Source organism: Tauraco erythrolophus, chromosome 7 (assembly GCF_009769465.1).
Source record: "Tauraco erythrolophus isolate bTauEry1 chromosome 7, bTauEry1.pri, whole genome shotgun sequence".
Lineage (NCBI taxonomy): Eukaryota > Metazoa > Chordata > Aves > Musophagiformes > Musophagidae > Tauraco > Tauraco erythrolophus.
This window is the reverse complement of record NC_141471.1, coordinates 48,626,687-48,654,680: the sequence shown is the minus strand read 5'-3', so window position 1 is coordinate 48,654,680 and position 27,994 is coordinate 48,626,687. Positions and strand designations below refer to the sequence as shown.

At 38.5% G+C, this 27,994-nt stretch overlaps 1 protein-coding gene across 1 annotated transcript; it reads left to right on the top strand.

Annotated features, from left to right (window-relative positions):
• The first annotated feature begins 4 nt into the window (after window positions 1–4).
• Window positions 5–26,663, top strand: NPHP3 (nephrocystin 3). Its single transcript, XM_009988527.2, has 27 exons — window positions 5–358; window positions 736–861; window positions 2,101–2,251; window positions 3,757–3,909; window positions 4,944–5,077; window positions 5,329–5,489; window positions 7,330–7,477; window positions 8,035–8,109; window positions 9,095–9,274; window positions 10,771–10,874; window positions 11,572–11,686; window positions 12,591–12,734; window positions 13,258–13,355; window positions 13,844–13,946; window positions 14,542–14,624; window positions 15,680–15,818; window positions 16,622–16,786; window positions 17,292–17,389; window positions 19,043–19,165; window positions 19,523–19,712; window positions 19,855–20,096; window positions 20,482–20,557; window positions 21,773–21,900; window positions 24,138–24,378; window positions 25,162–25,287; window positions 26,181–26,296; window positions 26,483–26,663. Exons 1-27 carry the CDS (start codon window positions 5–7, stop codon window positions 26,661–26,663), a joined length of 3,954 nt encoding a protein of 1,317 aa, XP_009986829.2.
• The last annotated feature ends 1,331 nt before the right edge of the window (window positions 26,664–27,994 follow it).

The window sequence follows — 27,994 nt, the reverse complement described above, 5'->3', positions numbered from 1 at the left end:
GGCCATGGGGACGGCGTCGTCCCTGGTGAGCCCGGCGGGCGGGGCCGGGGAGGTGATCGAGGACACGTACGGCGGCGGCGGCGGCGAGGCCTGCGAGATCCCGGTGGAGGTGAAGCCCAAGGCCCGGCTGCTGCGCGGCTCCCTGCGGCGCGTTGGGGCGTCGCGGCCCGGCGGCCTCATCGGCGCCAGCTTCAAGTCGACGGCCTCGGTGCAGGAGCTGGAGTGCGTGGCCGAGTACGAGCGCCTGAAGAAGGAGTACGAGATCTTCCGCGTCAGCAAGAACAACGAGGTGGCCTCCATGGTGAAGAAGGAGGCCAAACTGGACAGGGAGAACAAGCGGCTGCGCGCCGAGCTGCAGGTAGCTCCCGCCGCCTTCTCGGGCGAGGGGACCGAGGGGGAAGCGGGCTGTCCTGCGAGAGGCTGCGAAGGAGTCGTCCTGCTTCCCAGGAAAGCTGTGGCAGGGAGGTGACGAGTGCCATGGCTTTTCCTTCCCAAGGAAGGCAAGGTGCTGGGGAAATGGTGCGTGCCCCAGTGCCATCCTGGCGAGCCGTCGGGATGCAGCTGAGGTGTGCCTTTGGGAATAGGGGTTGCGCGATGCGTGGCTGTCTTCCCTAGAGCAAGGAGAGATGATGGATGCTGGGGTAACACTGTTGTAGTCAGACCTGGAAAGTAGTCTAAAACCTTCTATCAGCAATCGCTTTCACTCAGAAAAAATGGTATATTAAATGTTTTCAGGCACTTCAGAAAACTTACCAGAAAATACTTAGAGAGAAAGAAAGTGCATTAGAGGCTAAATACCAAGCCATGGAGAGAGCTGCTACTTTTGAACATGATCGAGACAAGGTCAAAAGGCAATTCAAGGTATGGCTTGACTTTTCTTTTCCTAGGAAAATGTCGAAAAAAGAAGATAGATGTCACTTGGTCACATTCCCTCAATGAACTTCAATGGCTTTCATAAGGACCTCTCCTTAAGAAAAAATTGGAGTATCATAGCAGCAGCTGCCTATTTCCTTTAAGATAATCTTACCAAAATGTCTCTTTAAAACTATAAGGAAAACATGGAAAATAACTTTTTAAATATTAAAAGGAGAATATGCAGTGATGCATCTTAAACTAAATTCCTGCATTATTTGCACACAGGAATATATTCATACTTGAGCGTGACAAGAAAACATGGGCAACAAACTGAGATATGCTGAAGGAATGTATAAACACAGAGTTCCATTATTTCTGAATAAATTTTATATATAGCATTGTAATGATTAACATTTCTTACATTAAAGAAAAGCATCTATTGATGCATCTCTTTTGCCTGCTAAAATGTGATAGCCAAAGACAAAAACTTTGCACTTTCTGGAGGGATGACTTGAAAGGCCAAGCTGATGCTTCTGCTTTTCCCTTGCTGCAGATGATGATACTTCTACCACCCAAACCAGAGCAATAGGTCCTGGTTTTACACTGTTTTCAAGATTCTTGATATCTTTAATTGTAACAGGTGTTAATGTTTGGCAAATATACAAAAAGAGGGTTGGTTTTGACCTTATTTACAAAAATGAGACTTGAAGAAGATTTTACCTCTAGAATTTAAGTCTAGGTTTGTGTTTTCTTCCCCACACCATGGTAATATTTTATAAACAGGACAGCTGGAGATGCTTAATCACTTTCTATGTTAGGAAATTTAAATTTCTGCAACAATCAAAAGTAAATACAAAATTGTATGTAAATGTACAAAAAAAATACATGGAAGAATAAAAGGGAACCTTTGAAAAAATTATTACATGTAGTGACAGTAAACTTTAAAAGATGAAGAAAGTTACTTGCTGTTTTTAATTAACTTCCCATACTAATGCAGACTTCTAACTTTCCAAACAGTGTACTAAGGTTTAAAATGGTAAAATTTTAAAAATAGATAAACTAAGTTTTATTGCTCATTTATAGGCTCCTGATGGCTTCTTAATCACATTTTCATGCCTTTATCTGCTAAATGAATGCTAGAAACTCATTTTTCCAATCGAAAGCAGATAACATTAATTCAGAAACTGCTGTTGAGTTTTGAAAGATTTATGGTTTGTATTTCTTTTTTTTTTTTCCTGCTCGTAGATTTTTAGAGAAACTAAAGAAAATGAGATTCAGGACTTACTGAGGGCCAAACGAGAGCTAGAAGCAAAACTTCAGAGACTCCAGGCCCAAGGCATCCAAGTGTTTGACCCTGAAGAGTCTGATTCTGACGATAATTGTACAGATGTTACAGGTGAGAATTTCATCCCCAGCATTTTGCATTGGAATGTGACTGAAGTCTATGAATAGTAAAGCACAAGACAAATATTTATGTTCTTTTGAAAAAAGTTTCTTTAATCCAGGTGAAAGACAACATAAAGTAGTTTAAAGGGAAAAAGCAGCTGACTTTACAAACTTGGTTTAGCTTGTGGGAATCTCACGTTTCTGGTCTTATGAATGAATAGATGAAGAAAATAGAGCACTGTCTAGACACAGTGACTGGAACTTTTTTTAAATTGTTCCATGAAAAATTCTGAGTTTTCTAGTCGTTTTCTGAGTTTTCTCATTCTAGATCTGAGAGATCATGTTCCAAAGGATCCAAAAAGCACACCTGAAACTAGAGAGAATCTTATATAGACTTACTGTCTATGGGTGATGAAGTATGCCAGTCTCGACTGCTGTACTTTCTAGAATAGCAGAGTTCGATATTTAACAAACATGAACTGACCAAAGAGTCATTTTATTGAAGAATTTTTTGAAAGAGAAGCCCCAGCAAACTTAGTGGTATAAAAGGCAAAACCTTGCATATTGCTTTAAGAGGTATTTGGAAAGGAAAGGGTTCAGATAGGTATGTGATCAGTCCTCTGACTTTGTATCTAAAGCAATAATTGTAGCAGACAATTAAGTTGGCACCTTAACGCTCTTTAAGAAAGGCCACTGTCGCTTCTTGCGACACGAAGGGTTACTGAGGAAGAACTGTATGGGAGCGCTGTTGCTTAGCCTTTGTTTTTCTTACTAAGGTATCAATGGTCACATCCTGGCAGGAGTATAAATATGCAATGTTTAAAAGTAGAAATGTTTCCAAATACAACGATGGCTTTTGCATAGTAATTATGCATTTGCTGAGCTTTAGTGGTACAGATTGCCTTGTTTTCTTTTGTATATTTTTCTGTCTTCTTTTGTGTTAAATTAATTCTTGAATTCATACTTCCCTTCCTACCTTTATCGAAGTCTTTTTCAATTTTCTCTGTGGAAGATTTATTTGGTGTCCTGAATGTTGTATATTGATTGGCAGAAGTGTAATCCAAGCATATTATGGAGAGATACTGTGAAAGCTCTTTCACACAGCACAGAGAATCTATTTCAATCCTGATCTACAGCCCCTTTATGCTTTTCCAGTGCTGAAACATTCCTGAGCAGAAGTTGTCAGTTTTGCAATGTGCACAAATGACTGCAGCAATACTTCGAACTGTGTTCCTGATTTGTAGTGCAAGTCAGCATTTGGACCCAGCAGATATGAGCAGTCTGTGTAATAACAAACATCAGCAGATAATCTCATCCTTTAGCATCGTGGCTTGTCATTAACTTTGGATAAGCGCCCATTTAGAGCTACAGCACACAAAGGTGTGAGCAAATGTGCTAAAGGAGAAAAAAATATGATCAGTGGCATGAGGCAGTAGGTTTCAGCTGGAGTATTTAAGACCAATAATTTACCTTGTTTAGTGACATGAAGAGGTTTTTTTGTTTTTCAATTCTTAGCTACTGGGGCACAATCTGAATACTGGAATGGAGGAGCTTTGGGAAGCGAGCCATCCATGGGTAGTATGATGCAACTTCAGCAGTCTTTCAGAGGGCCTGAATTTGCTCATAGCTCCATAGACGTTGAGGGACCATTTGCAAATATAAACAGGGGTAAGTAATGGTGGGATTATAGGTGTCTATGTCATTTTTCTATCCATTCTTAAGTAATTTTGTTCTTTCTTAGCTCCTTTTCTGTCTGTTCTTGGGCAATTTGACTAAAGGGTTATTGGAAATAATTCTTTGTAAAAACAAAAGGAACTGTAGCTGTACATCAGTGTTAGATATTTTCTTGTCAATAATTGTTGCTTTTGAACTTTGTTTCCCAAATGGCCTCTTGTAAATTGTCTTCCAGTGCTTTGGTTTCTCTCACTGTTGTCCTGACCCTAGAACCCCTCCTGCATATAGGTGACTTTGCTGGCAGTTTCTCCCTTTTTTCTTCAGTCCTTCAGGCTCTGGTGCAGAAGTCTGTGCTTGCAAAGTGGGAGGGGGAGGGTCTGCTCTGTGATGGCTCCAGCTTCATATACTAAGCCTTTCATCATCCTATGTGGTACTGAAAGGAGAACCTATTCCTATCTTGAAAGAATGACCAGCCACAAAATTAAGAACCTAAGAAAGTTTTAGAATTCATTGCTTCTATAAGGAATTGATATTCAGAACTACAGAAGGCAATGGACTTTATCTCAAGAAAAGGCAATTCCCATGAAGTTTCACTGTCATTTGTTTGAATGGTCGAATTGAAATACAGGTAGATCTATCTGGAGGAAAAAAAAAATGTTCGATTATGAGTGATTTTATTATTCCTGCATATTTTTGCTTATTTTACAGCTATCAGCTTGATTTTGTGGATACATTTCATCAATCCTATTTAAAGGAAATGTCATTGTAATGATGATATGAATATACTTAACGCTGTTGTTTTGCCACATTGTCAAATTATGTGACGTTTTCAGATGATACGAGTTGCCTAAAGTCAAATTTATAAAATTAAAATAGTTGAGTAAAAATGTTACTACTAATTTAAATAAAAAGTAGTCTTCATAATGTTGAGAGGTGATGACTTATCTATTATGCAGTGTAATGAGATGAGAAGATCTCTAGACTTTGTTTCGTTTTGTTGTTTGTTTTTTTTTTTTTTCCATTGGCAGATGATTGGGATGCTGCTGTCGCCAGTTTGTTACAGGTTACTCCTCTGTTTTCCCACTCTCTGTGGAGTAATACAGTAAGATGTTTTATCATTAGTACTGATGAGACTCAACCAGAAGTGGACATCTTCATTAGAGTGAGTACCTCACAAACTTATGCAAACTTACATGCTGTTTTGTTTCCACTGTGGTACTTATTCAGAAATTTGTCTAAGATTTCTTGAAAACTTTAGTAGGTGTAGCCTGATTTCAGTGTAGTCAGTGAAAATATCGTCAACGCCTTTGGGGGAAGAAACTGCCTAGGGAAAAGAAACTGAGATTCATCTAGTAGGTCCTTAGTGCTATGCAGATTTAGTAATAAAGCACCGTTACTCAAATTTGCTTTCAGAACTACTCACCAAAACTTCAAAGAGTCTGTGAAACAATGGGGTACTTCTTTCAAGTTGTTCATTTTTCAGCAGAAAATGAAAGACCTCTTAAGGATGTAAGAAAATGGGAAATTGAAAAAAGTTCATTAGTCATTTTGCTCCTACATTTAACTTTGCCAAGGTAAGTACTTTCCAGACTGGTAAAGCAAATGGAAACTTGTCATTTATTCAGAGTCCATAGCTTATTAAAATGTATGTGATGCTTTGCTCAGTATGTTTCCTAAGCTAGTATCTTCTACATGATACTCCTTCAAACTTTAGGTTTGCTAGTGCAGACAGTTAAAAGAATGTATCAGTTTTGTATCATTTCGTTTTTCTTGTAGCTACGGATTCTCTTAAAATACAGCACGAAAAATGTCCTCATAATACAGAAATGCTTTGCTTTCCAAGAGCAGCTCTCTGTCGTGCATATTGGTGGAGTCTTAGGAATTCAAGATGACTGGTGTGAATGTCCTCAGTGTTTTTCATTTACTTATTAACCTTACACCTGCCTGTAGTATTTTGATTTTATTCTGTCACGTATTATTTTCTGTCTTTGGCTGATTTTTTAACTGATTTCCTGGCTCTCCTGTGTGGTGCCTTATGCTGGCTTTCAACCATTTAACTTACTGAAGTTATGGTATTTTATGACAAATGGTGATGCATTCTGTTCTGTTTGTTCAGTGAGTGATTTCCTAACCTTTTCTAGAAGAGGAAACATGACTTAGTAAATGAAAAACACCAAACTAGAGATACTTTTAGAACTGTGTTAGGACTCTTTCTGTTATGCATTTGGGCGTTTTGAGTGGAGTTTGGTTTCGGTGTTTGGGGAAGGGAGGTGTGTCCTTTTGCTGAAGAAGAGGGAAAAAGGGATTAGAAAATATAATATTAAGGTCACAGAGTGGTCATTCCAAAACATCTGTATAAATGCAAAAATCTGAAAATACTGGTATGCATTAAATTTCATATTAGGGGTAGATTTTAAACTCTAGGGATTTCAAATACTGTTGTATTATTAGAGCTCTTGTATTAACTAGACTTCCTGTTTCTGTACATAAAACATCTGTCCACAGAGAATTAAAATCTGGTTTAAGGCACTAGTAGCTAAGATTTACAACAGTGGAGTGCTTCAGGGAACAGCCAGGTACCACAGAGATGTTGATTTGTTTCCACAGAGGAACTGAACTGGAGCTGCTATACATTTATGCTCTTAGAAAGACAATGTCAGCTGCTGAGGGTATATTCGCACTCTGAGGGGATACTGTTGCCAAATAATCCAGTTTTATGTATGTGGGTCACAAGTGTTTAAGAACAAAATCTGCAAGAAGAAAAACCCATAAAGGAGTGTCCCTGCCAACAGTATTCACTTAGTTTCTCTCATAAAAACTGTGATGAAAATTGTAGTGCTCATATGCAGTACCTAATATTTGAGAGATTTTTGTCTGCTATTGTAAGCATCTCCAGGTTGTGTAGGGAACAGTGCTAGATTTTCTGGGAATGGTATCTGTGGATAGCATTCACATGTATAAATACAAAGTGCATCTGAGTTTGGAGGTATGTAATTCTCCTTTTCAACTACTGTAAATTAAAAGACTGTCCTACATCTGACAAATACTAAAGGACTTTTCCTAGAAGGGTCAAGGAATAGAACAGAGCCTTCAAATAAGTGATGGCAGATCATGTATGTGATGCTTATTAATCATGTGTGAATCCACGTTCTTTTAATTTACAAAGCAGTAATCATAAGAATTAATATATTGGTTTAATGGTTTTAGTACAAGCAGCTTAAATTTCTCTTTTAGCTTTTTCTTGCTTCAGAGTTTATCTTAAATTCTCTGCGGAAATATTTGCTTACTCTTTCTTGTAAATAGATATGACTTTTGAGTTAGATTTTGCAGTGAAACCCATCTTTGGAGCTTGTGTTGATTTACTGTTTGCTACAGCAGTGTAATATAGCACAAGAATGCTGATTTCCAATCTAGTTGTTTGTTGGAGGACTGCGAAGAAGCCTTCTTGAGAAATCCGGAAGAAAAACCTCGGCTAATTTACCACAGAATAGAGGATGGCAGAGTCGGTTCACTCTCAGTGCAACAGTTAATTGAGCAAATTTCATACGTGAACAAAGTGAAGGTATGGCATTTTAAAAACTGTGGAATTTCAAAAAGCTTACTTTCCTGCTATAAACAGCATCGAGTGCTAGTAGTCTCAGATTGCAGGAGAAATTGCATTACGCTCGTTGCTCTGGATGCTTATTATATGAGCAGATTGATGAAGCTGAAATTTATGAATGTTATGAAATTTTCATTAGCAGGGGAGAAAAAAAAGCCACTGCATTTTCACTGGAAAAAAAATCACTATGCTATAAGGATAGAATTCCTCACCTGTGTTTAGCCATTTAAATGGCGAAGTTAGTTATCTAAGGTCCATCTGTAGCCACTAAAGAGAAAGAAGTGTACCTCCAGAGAGATTCCTCCCATCTGAAAATAGAGCAGTTGCCATTTATTTCCCTCTACAGAACAGCTGAAACTAGATGCCCAACTGTTAAAAGCTTAGGCAGAGTGAATCCGACCTAAGGAATGCAACACAATGGAATTTAAATGTGTTCCAAAATGTTTTTGTTGGAAGTCCTAGATACTGTTCCCAGTTGGGTTCAGAGTTATGTCATGCTTTGCCATTTACTTTTTCAGATGATTGATCATATCGGAAATGTGGAGGACGGAGCATATGAAATCTATAATTGCGTGGAAAAGATAATTAAACAGGTAGAGTACATAATGCATTCCAGCTTTCTCTGTTCCTACTCTGATTTATGATCTTAAATGATGTCAGTGTGATTACTATATGCTACTTTAGATGTAATTCAAGGATCTTTTTGCGTTTGATCATTAAAATCTGGCAAGCAAAGGAATCTGCAAGTGGAAAATAAAACCCAAAACTGAGCAGTGCTTTTATGGACGGAAGCAAAAATAACAGGGGAAGGAGATCTATTTGCGGCCTAAATTAAAATTTGTCTTTAACAATGTCATAGAACAAGGCAAGATTGCGTAGTCTGTTCTCTCCTTATCCTTCCTTGTGGTGAGTTGCTTCCACTATGAGGACTAAACCCAATGTCTTGAGACCTGTGCATTCAGAGTTAACTTAGTTTCCTCTAATTGCTCATTTATTTCTGTTCTCTGCTAGCCTAAAAGGAAATCAGCCTATTGATGTTAGTAGAGCTGCGCTCATATGCAGTGAGATTGAAGCTAACATCAAAGCTAACATTTTCCTATGAGGACAGGCTGAAAGAGTTGGGGCTGTTCAGCCTGGAGAAGAGGAGGCTCCGGGGTGACCTTATAGCGGTCTTCCAGTACCTCAAGGGGGCCTACAAGAAAGATGGGGAGAGGCTGTTCAGGAGGGCCTGTTGTGATAGGACAAGGGGTAATGGTTTTAAAATAGAGGGAGGTAGATTCAGATTGGATATTAGGAAAAAATTTTTTACCATGAGAGTGGTAGAACACTGGAACAGGTTGCCCAGAGAGGTGGTGGATGCTCCATCCCTGGAGACATTCAAGGCCAGGTTGGACGAGGCCCTGAGCAACCTGATCTAGTTGGAGATATCCCTGTTTCTTGCAGGGGGGTTGGACTAGATGACCTTTGAAGGTCCCTTCCAGCCCTAACCATTCTATGATTCTATGATTCTATGAAATGTGCCTGCACTCTTAAGAGCTATCATTGCATTTTTCTCTCTGTTATTTTCTTTTTACTTAGGATATATTGGGATGTGAAATGGCAGAACTAGAAGGCAAGGATTTAGGTAATAAGGAAGAGTCCACTGCTCCTGAAGAAGTTGTTTTTGGTGATGTATTGTGGGATGCACATGATGAACAAGAACAGATGGAAGCTTTTCAGCAAGCCTCTAATTCAACATGTGAGCTGGGATTTGAGAAAGTAAGTATATTGAAAATGTATGTGGATGGAGACAGAGTCATCGCTCATTTCCATCTCTTGTTAGGCAAGATGTGCTTCTACAGAAGAGCTGTGTCTGAGAGCATCCTCGAGGCTGTTACTCCTTAGGTGAAGAAGCCATATGTCTTCCATAGATGGCATATTTATTTTCTGGGAGAGGTGCCAGTTTGTGTGTTGTTCAATGGCATTGATGAAGAAGCAGTTGTTGTTCCTGCACTAGGGAAAAGCGCTATAACGGTGTGCCAGAAGTATAATGTCCTCCTAGACTTTGTTCATCAACAGAAAAGGCTCCAAATGTTTTCTTTGTTGGTTTATTTTGATTTTTTTGTTGAGGAAATCCAAGCTCTGTCTTGAAATCCGGGAGTTAGGTCTTTCAGAGGTCACTAATGAAAAGATTTAATCTCATCATGCAGCCATACGTATGTGAGAAGAACACAGGAAACTTTAAACTGGAGAGCTACTAAATAGCTCAGTACTTACTCATTACTCGAAATAAAATTTTCAAAACATTTCAAATTGGGGATATCAGGAACAGTTATGTGTAGGGAAGGTATAATGAATGCAGGAAGAAAAAAACATTGAAGTGGTCATGGAAAGTCATGCCACAGCTTATCTGGGCAACACTTCTTGGTGTTATAATGTAGCATAAGCATGCAGTTTCTATGTTATTGTATTTAAATAGTTAGTACCCCTATTTTACTAGCACAATTTATTCTTTTACTTTGCTACTCATATACTGGCAATGGTTTGGAGGATTGTGCCATCTTTACTACATTCTAGAAGAGTAAAATAATAGAACATTAATAGAAAATAAACCTATATGTATCTTAATGCACTTCCACTTCTTTTTTGCAGACAAAAATATTTCTCCTAGATAGATGGATGAAGGGTGGTTTTTGGTTTTGTTATCCTGAACTCTGCTACAAGATTCTTGGGCATTCATGTGGTGAAAGCAAGCCATTCTTTTGCGTGCTTAGTGCCTCAAAATATCATCCATGGCAGATGCCAGCTTGAAGGCTTTGTCCTGGCAACCATTCTTTTGCGTGCTTAGTGCCTCAAAATATCATCCATGGCAGATGCCAGCTTTGAAGGCTTTGTCCTGGCAACCATATCCAATGCAGTGGAGTAGTTGGGGGAAAGAGAGGGCGAGGAAGCCTGAACAAACATAATAGCCAATTGCTGTACTGTAGTAACACTAATTCAGATTATTAGCACTGAAACTTCCATTTTAAATAGAGTTTTGAAAAAAAAAGTTAATTTATTTTACATTTTTTCTAAACGAGATATTAAATTCTGTGGTTTAAGAGTTTCATTACAAAATTTGTTTCTATTTGTATTATATTGCATTTCAGTAGTTATTCCCTTACCCTAGTAAACCTGTACATGCATTCTGTATCTAGATGGTTTACAATACCTTCAAGCACTGTATTTCTCCCTAAACAGTAGAATATTTGTAATGATTGTTTCTTTTTTTATAGTATTTTGAACGTCTAAATGACCTAGTAGCAGCACCAGCACCAATTCCACCTCTGCTTGTATCAGGAGGACCAGGCTCTGGGAAATCTCTCCTTCTATCAAAATGGTAGTTTAAACTATTTTTTTTTTTATGAGTGAAATTTAAGAAAAATGTTTCCATTACATTTCAAACATCGTATCAGTTTAATTTGAGTTAAAACAGGAGCATTTATGAAGTACTGAAGTTATTGAAATGTCCTGGAAAGATTTGTGATAACTGAGTAGCTAATTCCATCTGGACTGCCTTTAACATCTCCCTGACTCCAATTTCAACAACCTACAGCTCTGTCTTTGCACAGCATTAATGAGTGGTTTCAGTAACTCAGTAGTGTTGCCCTTCTCTGATACCCAAGGGGGATCCTCTGGAGTCTTTTTAACTGAAACGAAGGAAAGATAAAACCTAATAATTTATCATAGAAATGCATTTTATGGTCACTTGTAGGCTAGGAAAAATTTTGCTGCTATAAAAACAAATTGATAGTGTCATTACTTCTTAAAAGCTTAGTGACATGTGACTATCCAGTGCCAGCAAGGACACTTGTTAATGGCTGTCAGTACTGGGGAGAGCAAAAATGGAATCTGACATAAAAAGTCCAATTACAGCTCAGGAAATGTCTATCCAGATTTGTAAGATAAACATGGAATACCTCTGGTGCAGACAGTGTATCTCCTTCATGAAAACCAATAGTTTTTATTTGAGATATGTTTGCAAAATTGTAGTCTGTTAAGTGCTTTTTTGTTGTTTTTTTTACTTCTCTCGTTAGGATTCAGTTGCAACAGAAGCATTCACCAAACACTCTAATTCTTTATCACTTTGTTGGGAGGCCCATGTCTACTAGTGCAGAATCTGCATTGATAATTAAACGCCTTACTTTAAAGGTATGCTGGGTTATTGCATACCCTGCATTGCATGATTCTTTGCAAAGTGCCAGTGTGTGTGTGCATGATGTCAAAAGATAAAAATTGCTACAGGTCTTTGTACATCAGTTAATAGTAATACAAGCGTAAGGCATTATAGAATGGGAGGAATCTGATCTGTACGTTGAACGCGTATCAATTAAATAGCATCTCTTGGATGTTCCTAATAGATTGACATTAGCAGTTATCCTTCCAGTGACCTATATTGACCACATAAAACCACATAAGCATCTTCCAAAATTTCCTGCCATCTGGCCAGTGAGAGAGGCAGGTGATACCTCTTCTGTCAGTGTGTTCAGAAACCTGAGGCTATATTCACCAGTTGGCACCATATTGTTCCTTAGCTAGTCTCTCTCCTGTGTTAATCTATTTTTTAGTTGCATGTTGGATATGTGGGGAAAAAGCGAGGAGTATTTTTGTGCCAGGCTCTAAGCTTTGTTTTTCCTTCACAGGGTGGCACGAGGGACCTCATAGGACTAAAACCTTTAGAAAAATTAAATCAATTATGCTGTCCTTGCAATTTTCTCCTGTAGTTTAGACGTCTACCTATTTAAGCTGTGCAACTTTTAAGCCTTTTAAGTCTGCAAATTCCTTCTCCATTGTGTAAACTCAGGTTACCTCTCTAGAATTTACACAATGTGTTGAATAAATAGTCTTTGTTCAGCGTATGCCAGCTTTCTGCATCTACCAGCTTTCTGCATATGCTAGAAGGAAAGAATCCTGTGTGAACTTGACTAGAAAAATTGCCCTAAAATTGCACTGTTTTGTTTTGGGTTTTTTTCATTCTTGCATCTGTAAGACTTCTTTCAACTATCCTAGTTGATTTTTAAGGTGGAATTTGTAATATATGTTTATAATTCTGCAGCTTATGCAACACTCTTGGTTAGTGTCACCCCTGACTTTGGATCCAGCTAAACTTCTGGAAGAGTTTCCCCGCTGGCTGGAAAAACTTTCTGCACGTCATCAAGGCAGCATCATTATAATTATTGATTCTATTGACCAAATACAGGTATGTTTCCAAAGTACTTGCTATTTGCCAGTCTAGTCTAAAGGAACCCATTGTAATAGGTTCGTCTGTATTTATGTAACAGAAATATTAATGTTTGCTTTAAAGAGCACATATAAAAAACAGTTTTGCAAAAATTGAAGATGAATTAAAATAGTCTTTCAGTTTTTAGAGATAAATTTTGTGTTGAGTTGGAATTATTTTTCTTCTAAATTTATCTTAGCACCTTAATTTTTGAGCAGTCCAGTTACATTATCTATCCAAAGATTCAAGGCTGTGTAAATAGCCCAGTCCTCAAGGCGAACATTTCAACAATAGTATTCTGTCTGCTTTATTTAATGTACAGTCATGCGGATACAGTCAATGGATCATCTGATACTGGTCAAGAACCAGATCATGAACAATTTTTAAGGACACTGGAGAATTTAAGACTGCTTTCACTGAGCTGTGCAGTTAATGAAATGTGTCAACTTCTGGCATTGTTTTGAACAACCTTTGTATTAAGTAACCAAAATTTGTTTTTAAGCAAGCTGAGAAGCATATGAAGTGGCTGATAGATCCACTGCCAGTGAATGTGAGAGTGATTGTGTCAGTGAATGTAGAAACATGTCCACAGGCTTGGAGGTATGTTATATTTCTGAGATGTTTCAAAGTAGCCTGGGTTAGAATTACTGTTTTCCAGTTGCAGTTACTCGTTGAAGAGCAAGGAGCCAGATTTGTCAAGACCTGGAGATTTAATAGGATAAAGTTTTGCAACCATTGAGGCCAGTGAAAGCTTCTCTATTGCAACTGCAATGAGGACAGGTTTTAGCTGTTGGGAAGCCAGATTTTTGTTTTACTGTGATGGATCTATCCACGTGACTATACAAAAGAGGGTATTAAATGCCATCAGATGCACATCAAGAACCTCAATACCATGATGTAGATCCAGGATAAGGCTGAAAGTGGAAATTTGTGATGACTAGAATTCCTTAGTAGCAGGGAACAGCTTCAATTACTGCTTTGATATAAATCTTTAAAAAGCTCTGGAACTTTGATGTCTTTTTTTTTTTTTTGTCTTTTGTGTGCATTTTAATAAGGTCTGAATATGACTTTGTTCTCTCTTACCAAAGGTTGTGGCCCACTCTTCATCTTGATCCACTGAATTCCAGAGATGTTAAATCTCTCATTAATGCAGAATGTAACTCTGCAAATGTTAAATTGACTAAAGAGCAGGTATGTCTGTTGCAGTTCTTCTGAAGTACCTCACTCCAGTATAACTTTTAATGAAAATAAGGAAAGATGAACTAAGCCCAGCTGCCAAAAGAAAGTATTGTATTTAGCTAACTAAATACTACTGCTCAACATAGCATGCAGTTTGAGTATTTTTACCTCATGGCTCATAGCACTGAAACACAGATGGAACAGCATAAATTACTAACACAAAAACAGTGCAGTTGCACATATTGCTGTAAACATGCTCTTTTATTTTAGAATAATAGAAAGTTTAGTATTGCATAATACTGTAACAATGATTGGCAGAGTGGAGAAAAAAATATTTTGCCTCTTTGCCTTGGAGACTGATTTTGTAAGGTAATCCTCATCTTCGGAGGTGGAATGGTTAGATCCTAACTCTTTTCATTCTAAATTCAAAAGGAGACTTTCACACACATGCTCCTATAGTTAGAAAAACATGCAGTATTTTGCGATAGTCTCCAGATGTTACAGGTAGAAGCATGTCTAAAACTTTTGTTTTCTTGTCAAACAGTGAACATCTTATTGGTATCGTTAATTTCATCTTGGCTCACAGGTTCTGTTTAAAATATTGTAGGAGAAGAAACTTGAGGGACATTGTCGATCTGCCACAACGTGCAACGCTTTGTACGTCACTCTCTTGGGCAAAACCATTGCTTGGTAAGTTGAGATGATCTTAAAATCATTATTATGTTAATTAATGGATTAGAAGACTTCAAGTAGATTTTTTAGCATTTTGAAATACATTCATTTAACATAGAATGAATCTTGTTAAGAAAAACAGCGGAGCAGTATACAAAGTTTTCCCCTTCATGACTGTGAATGCAATAGGAAAAAAAAATAGTACACTATACAATTGCCATTTTGATACTAAGTGAATCCAGATAGTTGTATCTGTCTGTTTTCAGCTCTTCAGTTTTTATTTTGTTTTTCTGCTGTTCTCCTTTCTGGGTGAGTCAGTTACTTCGAAGTTTTTTACAGGTATTTGGAGAATGTTGGTATTGTTTTGTCAAACAGTTTAATTCAAGTCTGTTGTATTCACTGATGTACCAGATAATTTGCTTCATGGATTTTTAAGGAAGTTCAACAACTGTTTAGTTTAACATCCTGCATATGGTACTTTGCCCTATAATTCCTACTGTGGAGAAAATTAATTTTCCCTCTTGTGCAAGAGAATACTTAGTAAGTGCATTGGTTTATTATTAACCTAGACTTCATCTTGTTGAGAAAGCTGCTTTTTTAATTTAGAGACTCCCAGAAGATGATACGCTGATTGATAATTTACTCTGGGTGACTGATTTTCATTATTTTTTGTTTCTGTTATGTCCTAGGATGCTTAATTGCTCCTGAAAGCATGCTTTGTAAATGCTTTAAATGAAACAGAAGTATGTGGTTTTATCTTTATCCAACCTGATATTCTCACTCTCTACTCTTGCTGGAGGACAGAACACTGCAACATTTTATTTAAAAAAAAAATGTTGCAGTTATTTAGAAAAATCAGACAATATGACAGAAGGTGGCTTGAGGGATTCACCTCTTCTGTGTTTAATCTCACCAGGTGCTATGCACCTTTTAAACCTAGTAGGAATTAGGAATTCTGAGCACTTTTGAGATAGAACTCTTTCAATTCTATCAGTTCAGTTCAGTAGTTTCAATTCATCTTACTCAGCCACATTTAATATGCTAACCCACGCCCTTTTTGTCCTTCTGCTCAGTGTTGGAAATACAGGAAATATTGATGAAACGCTTCAGCAGTGTTTCCAATGTCAAGACACAGTGTCGCTATACAGGCTTGTTCTGAGATCAATTCAAGAATCATTGCAGAGTGATAAAGAGAAAGGTCTTTTGAGAGAGGTAGGCAGAGAATATGTCACTTTCTACAGATAATATATCTTCTTTCCTATGAAGTGCTTTTCTTAAGTTAAAAGTAAATACAAATTTATGTTGGTTCAAACATATGATTCAGAAATTACTGTATTATTAACGTAGAAGCAACAATTTTATTAATCCAATTATATCTATTGCATAACTATAGAACATATGACTGCTTTGTGTTAAATTTCAACTAAGTCATTGTCTCACAAAACAAAGCACTATGATGTGATACAGAATTAGCACTTCCTTGCTGATCACTACCCTGATCCAATGATTAGCTACGTTGAGCGTAGTAAATGTAATTAAAACATGGTATGTTGTGAATACAGGGCACCGCTTAATAGATTTCTGATTCCTCTTCCTACTGCTGCAGAATTTCCTGTTGTATAGAACATTTTTTTAGTTAGGACATGACACTCATCAATTTCTAGAAGTTCTTTGGTGCTGGCAGCATAAGACCTCCAGCATGTTTTACTTAGATGGAAGTTCCTTATGATAATGGAGTTATTTTCCCCCACTGTTTTAGAGGAAAGTCTAAGGAGCTGTTTGTTTGTCCCAAAGTGTCCCATTTGATGCTTTACGTATTAGAATATTAATCCATTAGCACTGAGGACTGTTCTTTGAGGACAGTAGAGGGAAAGGGCTTGTGTAGGCAATTTTTTTTCCCTTGGCATATAAAGGTATACACACTGATACACAATATTTTTCTTGGCATTTCAGTGTAGCTAAGCTCTGCAGCAAACATTGTTAACTCTGTAAAATAATTTTTCTGCTTTATGTAGATACTGTGTGTCATCGGTGTTAGCCACAATGGTGTAAGTGAGTCAGAGCTGATGGAACTTTATCCTCAATTGACTTCTGCAGTGTTAGCCTCGCTCATTCACAGCCTGCACAAAATGTGTTTGCTGACGTACGGCTGTGGTTTGCTGAAGTTCCAGCATCTCCAGGTAAACCTCGTAATTCTAAACACGTGCAAGTGAAACTCCACCCCCTAAGCCCCTGCCGTTTTTTACATAAGTTCTCCTGTTAACTAGGTAGGCCATGATATGTTTGTATTTGCTCATCCATTTTCCTTAACGTCTGGTCTGATGTTAGAATCACCTTGAAAACTACTAGAGTTGTGATAGCAGTGTTGGTCAGTATTGTTTGGCAGTTGAAAACCTGGCATTTTAAACCTTCAGAATTTTCTGATCTGTTAGTTGTTAATGCCACGTGTTGTAGAAAACACTGGTTCCACAAAAACCAAGCAGAATTGAAGGAGAAGGGGATATTAGCTGAATAACCAGAGCTTTGGTATAATACAAGACAATCTGTTTGTAGTGCCTTTTGTCATCAAAAGATTTTCAGTTCTACAACACGAGATGTGTTTTGTAAAGAAATCTTTTACAGCGCACTACGTATCATCAGCACTTAATAAATTAAATGTATTCTCTTTGTTATACTCTCTTTCAGGCTTGGGAGATGGTGAGACTAGAGTATATGGAAGAAGGTGAAAATGTTATTTCTGCCTATAGACAAAAACTAGTGGAGTATTTCACCATGCAGCTAAGGTAGGTCAGAATTCCTCAAGATGTGCTAAATTGTAGGCTTTATGCCTTGTGGATATTTTTGTTTTCTTCATGTGGATCGTTGGGCTGAGGCCAATGGCATGAGCTTTAATAAGGCCAAGTGCAGAGTCCTTCACTTGGGGTGTGAAAACCCCAAGCATCGCTATAGGCTCAGGGAAGAGTGGCTGGAGAGCTGCCTGGCAGAGAAGGACCTGGGGGTGTTGGTTGACCACTGGCTTGATATGAGCCAGCAGTGTGCCCAGGTGGCCAAGAAGGCCAATGGGATACTGACATGTATCAAGAATAGTGTAACCAGCAGAAACAGGGAAGTGGTCCTGCCCCTGTACTCGGCACTGGTGAGGCCGCACCCGGAATATTGTGTCCAGTTTTGGGCCCCTCGCTTTAAGAGAGATATTGAGCTCCTGGAGTGGGTCCAAAGAAGGGCGACTAAACTGGTGAAGGGGCTGGAAAATAAAACTTATGGGGGAGGGAGTTGGGGCTGTTTAGCCTATAGAAGAGGAGGCTGAGGGGAGACCTGATTACAGCCTACAAATACTTGAGAAGGGATGGTGGGGAGGTGGGGGAAGGGCTCTTTACATTAGTGATGGGTGATAGGACAAGAGGAAATGGGTATAAGCTTAGTCAGGGGAGGTTCAGGTTGGATGTTAGAAAGAATTTCTTCTCTGAAGGGGTTGTCAGCCACTGGAATAGGCTGCCCAGGGAGGTGGTTGAGTCCCCATCCCTGGATGTGTTTAAGAAAAGGGTGGAAGAACTGCTTAGGGACATGGTTTAATGGGGGATTAGGGACGGTTGGACTGGATGATCTCTAATGTCTTTTCCATCCTAGAAATTCTATGATTCTATGATATGGCTTCTTTGACTCAGTTTAGTAAATCATTATGGCAAAATAACTGCAAAATCCTAGTTGTCTGTTTAGCAGTTTGTTATTTATATGTTGCTTTTTAATCTTGGAAAAGATTGAGGACTATAGAGGGGAATGGGCGTATATTAAAGTCGTCATGTGAAAAGGTAGGGCATGAATTTATACTACATCAGTTATTTTGTGGTAACTGATCCCATGTCAATTTTTTAACTCCAAGTAAATGCTGGAATATTTGAGGCTGCTTGGAACTTGAAGAAGCAGCAGAAGACCACTTGTGTTCAGCAAGCAACTAGCACATACACAAGAGGAAGTCCAGTAGAACAGCTGAACAGCTACAAGTTCATATCCAGCTTGAAAACTGATTTGTATTTACAGTCCTCAGTTAGTGCATCCCAGCTGCGGGCTGCTGCATTACTGCTTCCCAGAGCATCCCCTGTTGGGTAGCAGAAAGCCAAGAGGGCCACAGTGTGCCAGGCAAAGGAGGCACAAAGGGACAGTGGGCTGCTGCTGGGCTGGAGTCCTGCTAGCAGGCACAGATTAGCCCACATGGGAGGGAGGAGTGGCTTCCTGTGGGGTACCTGTGGGTTGCAGCACCCTCTGAGGTGAAATTAAAACGAAGATTTGAGAAAATGGAGTACATAGGTTTTATAGTAGTCTGTCTATTTAGACGTTCATGTATGGTAGTTGTATGCTTGTCTAGTTTTCACATCAAATTGACAAGTTCTGTTAGGCCTCTCAAGAATTTTAATTTTGATTTGCTTTTCTTTCAATAGTCGAGATCGAGTGACTTGGAGAAGTGCGGATGAACTGCCCTGGCTCTTCCAACAGCAGAGTGATAAGCAAAAGCTACACAAGTGTCTTTTGAATCTCTTTGTATCTCAAAACCTTTACAAAAGGTACAAAGGTAGCCACTGCCTCGGTGGTTATAAACATTTCTAAGTAGTTTTTTGTCAATGTAAATCAGAAAATTATTTAAATAAATAAATAGATAAAAGGAATTTAAATAGTAGAGGCTGAAACATTAAATGCTGTTGTCATAGAAATTGTCTATTTTTTTCTATTCTCTTACACCTGGGGTTTGGTAAAGAGAGAAATACTGCTGTTGAACAGCATTAGTCTCCATGGATTGTCTCTGTACACACTGTAGCATACAGACAAAATTCATGCATATGGCAATTTTTTCTAATCTAGCATCAATCTGAATAGAGGGGTGTCAGAGGTAAGATGAGCTTCTTATTTCCTTGTTAAAACAGGGGACATTTTGCAGAATTGCTGAGTTACTGGCAGCTGGTTGGGAAAGATAAGAGCTCTATGGCAGCTGAGTATTTTGACTCTCTGAAAGAATACGAAAAAAGCTGTGAGGGAGAGGAAAGTATGGTCTGCCTGGCTGATCTTTATGAGACCCTGGGACGGTTTCTTAAGGACCTAGGTCTTCTCAGTCAGGTAAGTACACTGAGAGATTGTTGTTAACAGCAAGGAGGCAAATTAGGCAGAGCTCAGTGTATGCTTTCTGTTGCAGTTGTTAATTATTGTAGCATACGGGATGCTGCCTGCTGCCATCATATTCTGAACTTCATTGTTACAGGCCGTAGCGCCTCTGCAGCGGTCTCTGGAGATCCGAGAGACTGCGCTGGATCCAGACCACCCAAGGGTGGCGCAGTCCCTCCACCAGCTAGCAGGGGTTTATGTTCAGTGGAAGAAGTTTGGAAATGCTGAACAGTTGTATAAACAGGCACTGGAAATCTCTGAAAATGCTTATGGAGCTGAACATCCTCGGGTAGCCCGTGAACTTGATGCACTTGCAACCTTATACCAAAAGCAGAACAAGTAAGCTTAACTACGCTGGTATTTTTCTTTCATGTGGACGTGGCGCAAAAATAACAGCAAATATTTTCTTCCTGAATCTTTCTTCGGTTCTTTTTTAGTGTTTCGTAACTCCCAATGCAACCATGAGCATCCCCTCTGTATTCTTGTGGAAGGCCACCCAGTAGGGGCCAACTTAGTTTTCCAACAACTTCTAACAAGTTAAAGGAGGAGCATTGTCTGGTCCTAAGCATTTTGGGTATTTTTGTCTTTGACAGAAAATGTGAATTTCTTCAAGATTCTTAAATTCTCCTCAGATTTTTATGTTCAAGTAACTTAGAAGCTTTCCAGAATACCCAGTGATGCTACATTTGACATTCATTCTAACACTGTAAATAACTGTTTTCAGATATGAACAAGCTGAGCAACTGAGGAAAAAGTCCTTCAAAATACGCCAAAAAGCAGCAAGGAGGAAAGGCAGCCTGGTAAGGAAATGCTTGATATTTACTAAAAACACAGGGCATGTTGCAGTTCTGCTCATCTGATGCTTGAACACTTTTGATACTTGAGGGCTTAGGTAGTGAAGTAGCCTCGCAGCAGCTTTGGTAATGGCCCTTTCAACTCCACTGGAAGTGCAGATGAATCAGTACAACTGGTATGGAACTGAGAGAGGTGGAAAAGAAATAAGTCGATATGTACGTTTCAGAGGTGCAGAATTACTGCTGACACAATTGTCTGTCAAAATGTTAATGGAAAAAAACGTTCTTTGGAATAACTGAGACATTTATCCTACAAATGCTATTGAACACTGCTTACTGCAGTGGATAATCCCAGTAATAAAATTAGGTGCCATACTGAGTTTTTCTCTATTTTTTCTTCTGTATTTTTCAGCTAGAGAGTTCCTCTTGTCATCAGGCTTGAGCTAAGGATTTGTTTGTTATGTAGTGCCTGTACTATAAGATTTCAGCTAGTAATTCCAGAACTCTAGGAGTTACTAGCTGAACTCTGATAGTATAGGCACCACTCTACTAGTACACCTCTACTAGGTGTAGCTCTAATGACAGTTGTGAAAAGCCATAAAAATGTTGCCGTTTCCACAGTGCTTAAATATAAATGAATTTGGGTCATGAGGATTTTTGTCTGTTTTTGTAATGATTTTGCAAGCAGTTTTATCTGCTGCACAAATATTTTTATTAAGGCTGCAAAGATCAAGAATAGACACAGCGTGTAACAGTGGCTGCACTTTTTACCTGTAATTCACTTTGCATGTAAGCCTTAGCTTGGCAGCCCATTTTACAAAGGTCTGTGTAAAGCCTTGAGTAATACTTCATATGTAATTGTGTATGGCATTTAGGGTAGGAGATTAACTTGATTTTAAGTTTTAACCTTATAAACCTAAGAATTTGGTCTGAATTGGTTATGTGAACTGCAGAGTTTAAGCAAATCAGCCTATATGTTACAGAGAAAACAGAGCTGTACGACAGCATAGTAACTTAAATATCCTGGAAACATGTTTGTTGAAATTCACCATTAGATGGTAAATAAGCAGAATGCCTGCATGCCGTTTAGCTTGGAAACGGAACTTAGGTAGGATTATTGTGCTCCTTTGGCACCAGACTGAGTCTTTTGATTTTCTGTCTTCAGTTGTACACTTCAAAAGTAACAGTGATTGGCTTGCATTACCTTGTGCTTTGCTGTAGTGTGGCTTTGCTCTCCTGCGCCAAAGAGCCCTGCAACTGGAAGAGCTCACGTTAGGCAAGGATACGCCAGATAATGCTCGAACTCTCAATGAGCTTGGAGTCCTCTATTACCTGCAGAATAATCTTGAGTAAGTTGTATTAATTGTGACACATCTGCTGAGTGTTTTAATAGATCTAAATGGAAGCAAAGAATTGAGAACCAGCATTAAATGTAGACACATGATTAGACACTCATTATAGTGCCATCCTTGATTCATTCTACTGTTTTTTGTTTAATGTGAAATTCACTTTTATTTTCTAGAGTTGGTGCTGTTAGCATGCGAGTATTTACCAAGTCAGTGCATTTCCTGCATTCAGAATCGATGTTCCACAATTAAGTTTAACCTCGCCTTCCTTGCAAATAGCAGTTATCTCAATTTATGGCCCCTCTACTCAGCTTCACTATTTTGTGACTCTCCCTTGTAGTGTTTATCCTTGAACAGCAGGACTGTTGTTTTCCTGTGAAACATGCTCAAAATTCCAGTATTACAAGAAATCATGAGTTAAATATTCGCTGTGCTTGTAATCCTCAGGCTCTTACCCTGCTGCCCTTTTTAAGGGCAGAAGAGGACAGAGCAGCAAAAAGTTGTTTAAAAGCAGATAGAGATAAGCAGGGGTGTTGAAGAAGGGGAATAAAAGGTGCAGAGCAGTTCTAATTGCATGATTAGCTGCTCTTCACATCAATTTCTTAGTCCCCATAGTATTCTAAAACTGTGTGTTGTGAGGGTATTGTGAAGTCATCTTAAATCCCACTCTACTGAACTGAATCTTTTCAGAGAAGAAAGGAATTGCACAGCAAAAAAGCACAGAGCAAGTTCTGGAAGTATTTTTACATTCTTCTATATCTGATGTTTATGTCCCCAGTAGTTGTTGGCTAACTACAGAATTGTGTCGTCATTTAGGATCTGCACAGAGGATCTCTGTGAAATGCAGGACCTTTACAGTGAAGGAGTTGATTTTTAACAGTTGGTGGAAATGTGGGCGTTTTCATCAGTTTGCCCTTGTGAAGTCATGCCAAAGTGACTGATTATAGAGAAGCTAAGTCTATAAAATCTCGTAAAAGATAATTTTATATTCTGCATTGTTCATATGTAATTCCTGTCCAACACAACCTACTTCTAGAGTAACCATATCTCCACTATTTCATAGGAGAGCAAAAGTATAACCTTTGTTCTAGTGAGGGTTTAAATCATTTTTTTAATGGATATGATGTCTCTGTTCTGAATCAGCAAGTCCAAGTGTCCTGGTTTTGACACGAAGATTGAATTTTTTGATCATTCAATGCAGTTAGGATGAAATAAATGGTGGAAGGGTATGTCACTTTTAGTTGTTATGTGTTATATCACACATCGTCCTCTGGCCCTTACACAGAGTGAACACCTTTTGACACTTGTCTAAGAGCTCCAGAATTGAACCTACAGACTTATGAATGGCCTTTTTTTTTCTCCAATGTGAAATGGATTTTTCCAGTTTACTAAGCTGACCTCTTGGGAATAGTGTCACACAGAATTTGTTTGTATGTCAGGATGACAGACTGCCTAGTTATAATGGATGCTGCCAGTATTACGTGGAGATCACCCATTGTTTGTGATAGAGGAACTGCTGTAATGGAATAGGAGTACGCTACTCTAGTGGGATAAAATATGCCCCCTTGATAGGGAAATGCGTGAATGGTGGCATTACACAGAGTTTTCCGACTTTGTCACTTCTAGACATGTTCTACTATGAGAATCTATCTTATGACATACATAAAACCCATTCCAGTCTCCCCTGCTTTGGTATGAAAGCTGTCTGCTGAACCCTGTAATATATTTTATATTTTTTTTAAGTTACCTGAAAAATGTATGGTGCGTCCTGAACCTTTACCTCGCATTCCACTACTACTTTATTCGTGGGACTTTATTACCGCTATGAGGACTTGCCCAAAAGTCAGTAGAATGTTTTGAATAAGGAAGGATTACTTGCATATCTGCAGATGTAGGTTGAACTAAAGAAATCAGCAGCTCCTGGGGTAGTGTGATGTTTGCTGAAATCTGCTAGACTGGCATTTACGTCCTTTACAGGAGGGGCTCCAGTTTGCACAGGAATATATTAACTAGCTCTCTGTCTGCATCCTTATGGTTAGCCTGCAGAGCAGGACTGTGCCTGGGATGTAGAATTCCTCACTGCACACGTGAAGTGCTGATCCGGCATTTGCGTGTTCGGAGGAGAGCAAAAGTCCGTTACCAGGTGTCAATATCCGAGGCTGTTTATGCCATTTCAAACAGGACTTCAGCCTGTACAAATGTTACCAGCTTTAAAATATTGCTGAACACGTGTTCTGTAGGACAGCAGAGCTTTTCCTGAAGCGTTCCTTGGAAATGAGAGAGAGAGTCCTGGGCTGTGACCACCCAGACTGCGCGCAGTCTTTGAACAATCTGGCAGCCCTGTACAATGAGAAGAAGCACTATGACAAGGCAGAGGAGCTCTATGAAAAAGCTTTAGACATCAGGAGGAGAGCGCTGGCTCCAGATCATCCCTCCTTGGCCTATACTGTGAAACACCTGGCAGTGCTGTACAAAAGGATGGTAAGCACAAGCCTGTCACCGTTTTGCATCATCTTAACTAACTGTAATGCCTTGCATTGTTAACAGTTTTCAATCCAAAAGGAGTGGGGCAGAGGAATTTTGTCAGCTATTGGTGTTCTACACACATGCGTAAAAGATGTAGTCAGGCGGCCTCAGCCTTTCCAAAAAGCCCAGTAGCTTTTCCAAAATACGCTTTGCTTAAAGAAAAGCCATTTATGAATAACGTCTTTAGTTATTATTATTATTATTAATAACCAGTAATTGAAATTGCATTGGACGCTGCGGCTGTTCCAAAGAAGATGGTGCAAATACCACTTTAGTAAGCAGAAAACTGCTCAAAAGTTAAGGCAACTACTTTCTCATTCCTGTATCAGCAGTAAAATTTAGACCCTTTAGGACAAAAAATAAACTCTGCCCTCATTTATGGCAGGATGAGGAAATATAAATGGAGAAAATTATTGGGATAAAAGTGCAACTGAAAATTCAGTTTAAAGAGCCTTCTCAATGAGACACTTGTGAGGAAAACATCAAATTTAAAAAGTAATACTCATAGCTGAGAAGCTCATTAACTGGGAGTTGAATATGCTCAGTATTTTGGAAAATTAGGTCCTAAGAAACATTCATGATAAACAATTTGTGCAGAACCTAACTACGAATTAACCAAAGTTAAACTGTTATTCTGGAAATGGTTATATCTTCTCCAAGGCTTTTTGTTTAAAATAGATTTTGCTGTTACCATTTTGACACAAGAGAATGGAATTATTTTTTCCCTGTTATTTCTAGGGAAAACTCGACAAGGCTGTTCCTCTGTACGAACTGGCGGTTGAAATTCGACAGAAGTCATTTGGCCCAAAACACCCGAGTGTAGCAACTGCTTTGGTGAATCTGGCTGTCCTTTATTGTCAGATGGTAAGTTTTTCATGTCTTACATGTTTATCATTCCTGCCTTAGACTTTTTTATTATTTGTACCTAAATGATACCAAACTAACTCGATCACGTTTAAAAGGAGGAAATTCCTCATAAAACTTACAAATTCTTAGGTTCTGTTTTAAAAATTGAAAAGATACTTGGCAAGGAAAATGTATGCAGGGAACAGACAATTGCTGTGACTGGTATTTCACAGCATCTGACGCTCTTTAGGTAATTCAAAATGCCCACATTTTGTATAAGACTAGAGCTAGAGTACAGCATTTTCCAGTGATAAGGCAGTTATCACAGTGTGGTGGAACACAGCTCCACCACTGACTCGGAGGGAAACACCATCCTTTGAAATTTATGTCCATGAATGAAGAGTGCCCACTTTGGTCAACTGCAACTCTATGTAACTAAAAATCTGAGAAGGCTGTAGACTTGCTAGTCTACAACTAATACGAGATGCAAAGGAGATGCAATCAACTTACTGAATTCTTTACTTAGCATCAATAGGAGTGAGCTGTAGATTGTTTTCTTGTTTTCTGTGTTTCTGCAATCTGCAGATCTGATTTTAAACAGGTATTAAAGCTGCCTTGGGTACAGAGCATTTGGTAACTCAAAACTTTCAAGACTGAGATTTTGAAAAACGCCTGGGAAGTCCAGACCCTAATTAATGGAAATTACTATTAATGGAAATTGCATTTGCAAGTGCAAGCCAATTGCTTTGACAATCTCAATTACAATCTTCATCTGTCAACAGTATCAAGAACTTAAACCACCTTTTTTGGTAAAATATGCATGACCTTGTATCTAGGATGTGTTGATAGTTGGAAAAGAGAATAGCCAATGTAATATATGTCTGTAACAAACAACTGTTTTCTACCCAAAGAAAAAGCAGGTTGAAGCTTTACCTCTTTATGAACGTGCATTAAAGATTTATGAAGACAGCTTTGGTCACATGCATCCTCGTGTTGGGGAAACGCTGAAAAACTTGGCTGTGCTAAGGTAAGATTATATGCCTTAGTCCTATAAAAATCACTGGATGAAACAAAACATCCTGGACTTGTGTACTTCTTAGGAAAGTAGAGCCTTAAGTGCACTTTGTTGATTGCACGGTGTGCGTTTCCATTTAAATGAATTGAGAGACTTGTTTTATTTGTTTGTTTCAACTTTGTTTTACTCTCTCCAAAGCTATGAAGGGGGAGACTTTGAGAAAGCAGCTGAACTTTACAAGAGAGCTATGGAAATAAAAGAAGCAGAGACTTTGTTGATAGGTGGAAAAGCAACTTCTCGACACTCATCGAGTGGAGATACATTCAGCTTAAAAAGTGCGTTATCACCAAACATTTTCCTGGAACATGGACAAAGGTGATAAAAACCTGCTCAAGGAAAAGGCAGTCTCTTTTTTGCTATTTTAAAGCAGACATAAAATTATTAAGAAAATCTGTTTTTTCTGAGATAACGTACTATTTTGGGACTGACACCTGTCGTCATGAATGACAGAGAAACATGTTTAAGCTCGAAATCCTTCCATGTTAGCTTTGCAGACTGTATGGTACAGAGCGAGCTTCTTTCACTGTCTATAAATACACGTATTAGTTATGAGCTCAAGTTATAGCTAATTCCAAAAACGTGGATTTGATACCTCTTGGCCTAAGTGCCAGGATTAGAAGTTAAGCTGAACCAATGCGTATACTCCATGGGGTAGTTCTTACTTCTAACAGCCTGGCTTAGAGGATTGGTGTATTTTTGTTTCATCAATCCATTCTGCCTTTTCAAAAGCTTCTAATGTTGTTTCTGAAGTTCTAAAGAGAGACTAATTTTGAAAAAGTCAAAATACTTTTCCACCCAAAGTTTTACCTGCAGGTTGATTTCAGCTTTAAGCAAACCTACATTCAAGGGACTCGTGCAAGAATATTGGTTTCATTGGGAAGCTAATTTATCTAAATATAGCATCACCTGCAGTTTAAGCTGTTGTCAGATTCAGCTTTGTTCAGTAAAAGACGATTATGACCTGATTCCCTGGGGTTAACCCTTTAGTGATACTTTCACTATTTCATCTCAGTGAATCCCTTAAAATACAAGAATGTTTGTATTAGCTAGAAAAACCTAGTGATGCAAAATAGTTTGCCATCAATAAAAAGAGTTGCTAATCAGATCTACCTGCCTGTTGTGTTTCTTAATACTCTAGTCATCTGGAAGAATCAGTCTGAAGTCTGTTCTCATTTGGTGCATAAATCCATGAATCAATTTAAATACATACTAAAAAACCTTTTTATAAAAAATTGAATGTAAGTGAAAAATTAATTGAAACCTCACTAAAATATTTCAGAGGCAACTGATGTAAAGATTTACTTGATCCAGTTTGAAAAATTTTGATAAGACCATAACTTGGCAAAAGTATATAAAACTGACAGAACAAATGTACAACCCAAATTTTATTTTTCAGATTAAGATATAGTTGAAAAAAATTCAAAAATAGCTTTTGAAGGTATTGCAATACAGCAACAAGAATTGGCACCTTGCTATTTTCCTCTTACTTAAGAAAATCAAAGTGAGTTTTCCCACTGTATTCTAGCCACCTTGAAGTTTTGAAAATTGCAAAGTTTCTTTGCAGCACTGTTACCCAGTAAAGAGAGGGGCGAAAGGAAAAACAAAAAACAAAACCAAAACCTCAATCTTCTCAGCTTGTATGTGTTTCTG

Excerpts from the sequence above, each read along its gene's own strand:
- NPHP3 (XM_009988527.2), top strand. The coding sequence starts at position 5 with ATGGGGACGGCGTCGTCCCTGGTGAGCCCGGCGGGCGGGGCCGGGGAG. Across the intron at positions 8,110-9,094 it reads TGGAAAAGATAATTAAACAG|GATATATTGGGATGTGAAAT; the intron begins GTAGAGTACATA and ends CTTTTTACTTAG. Across the intron at positions 14,625-15,679 it reads TTGGGCAAAACCATTGCTTG|TGTTGGAAATACAGGAAATA; the intron begins GTAAGTTGAGAT and ends CCTTCTGCTCAG.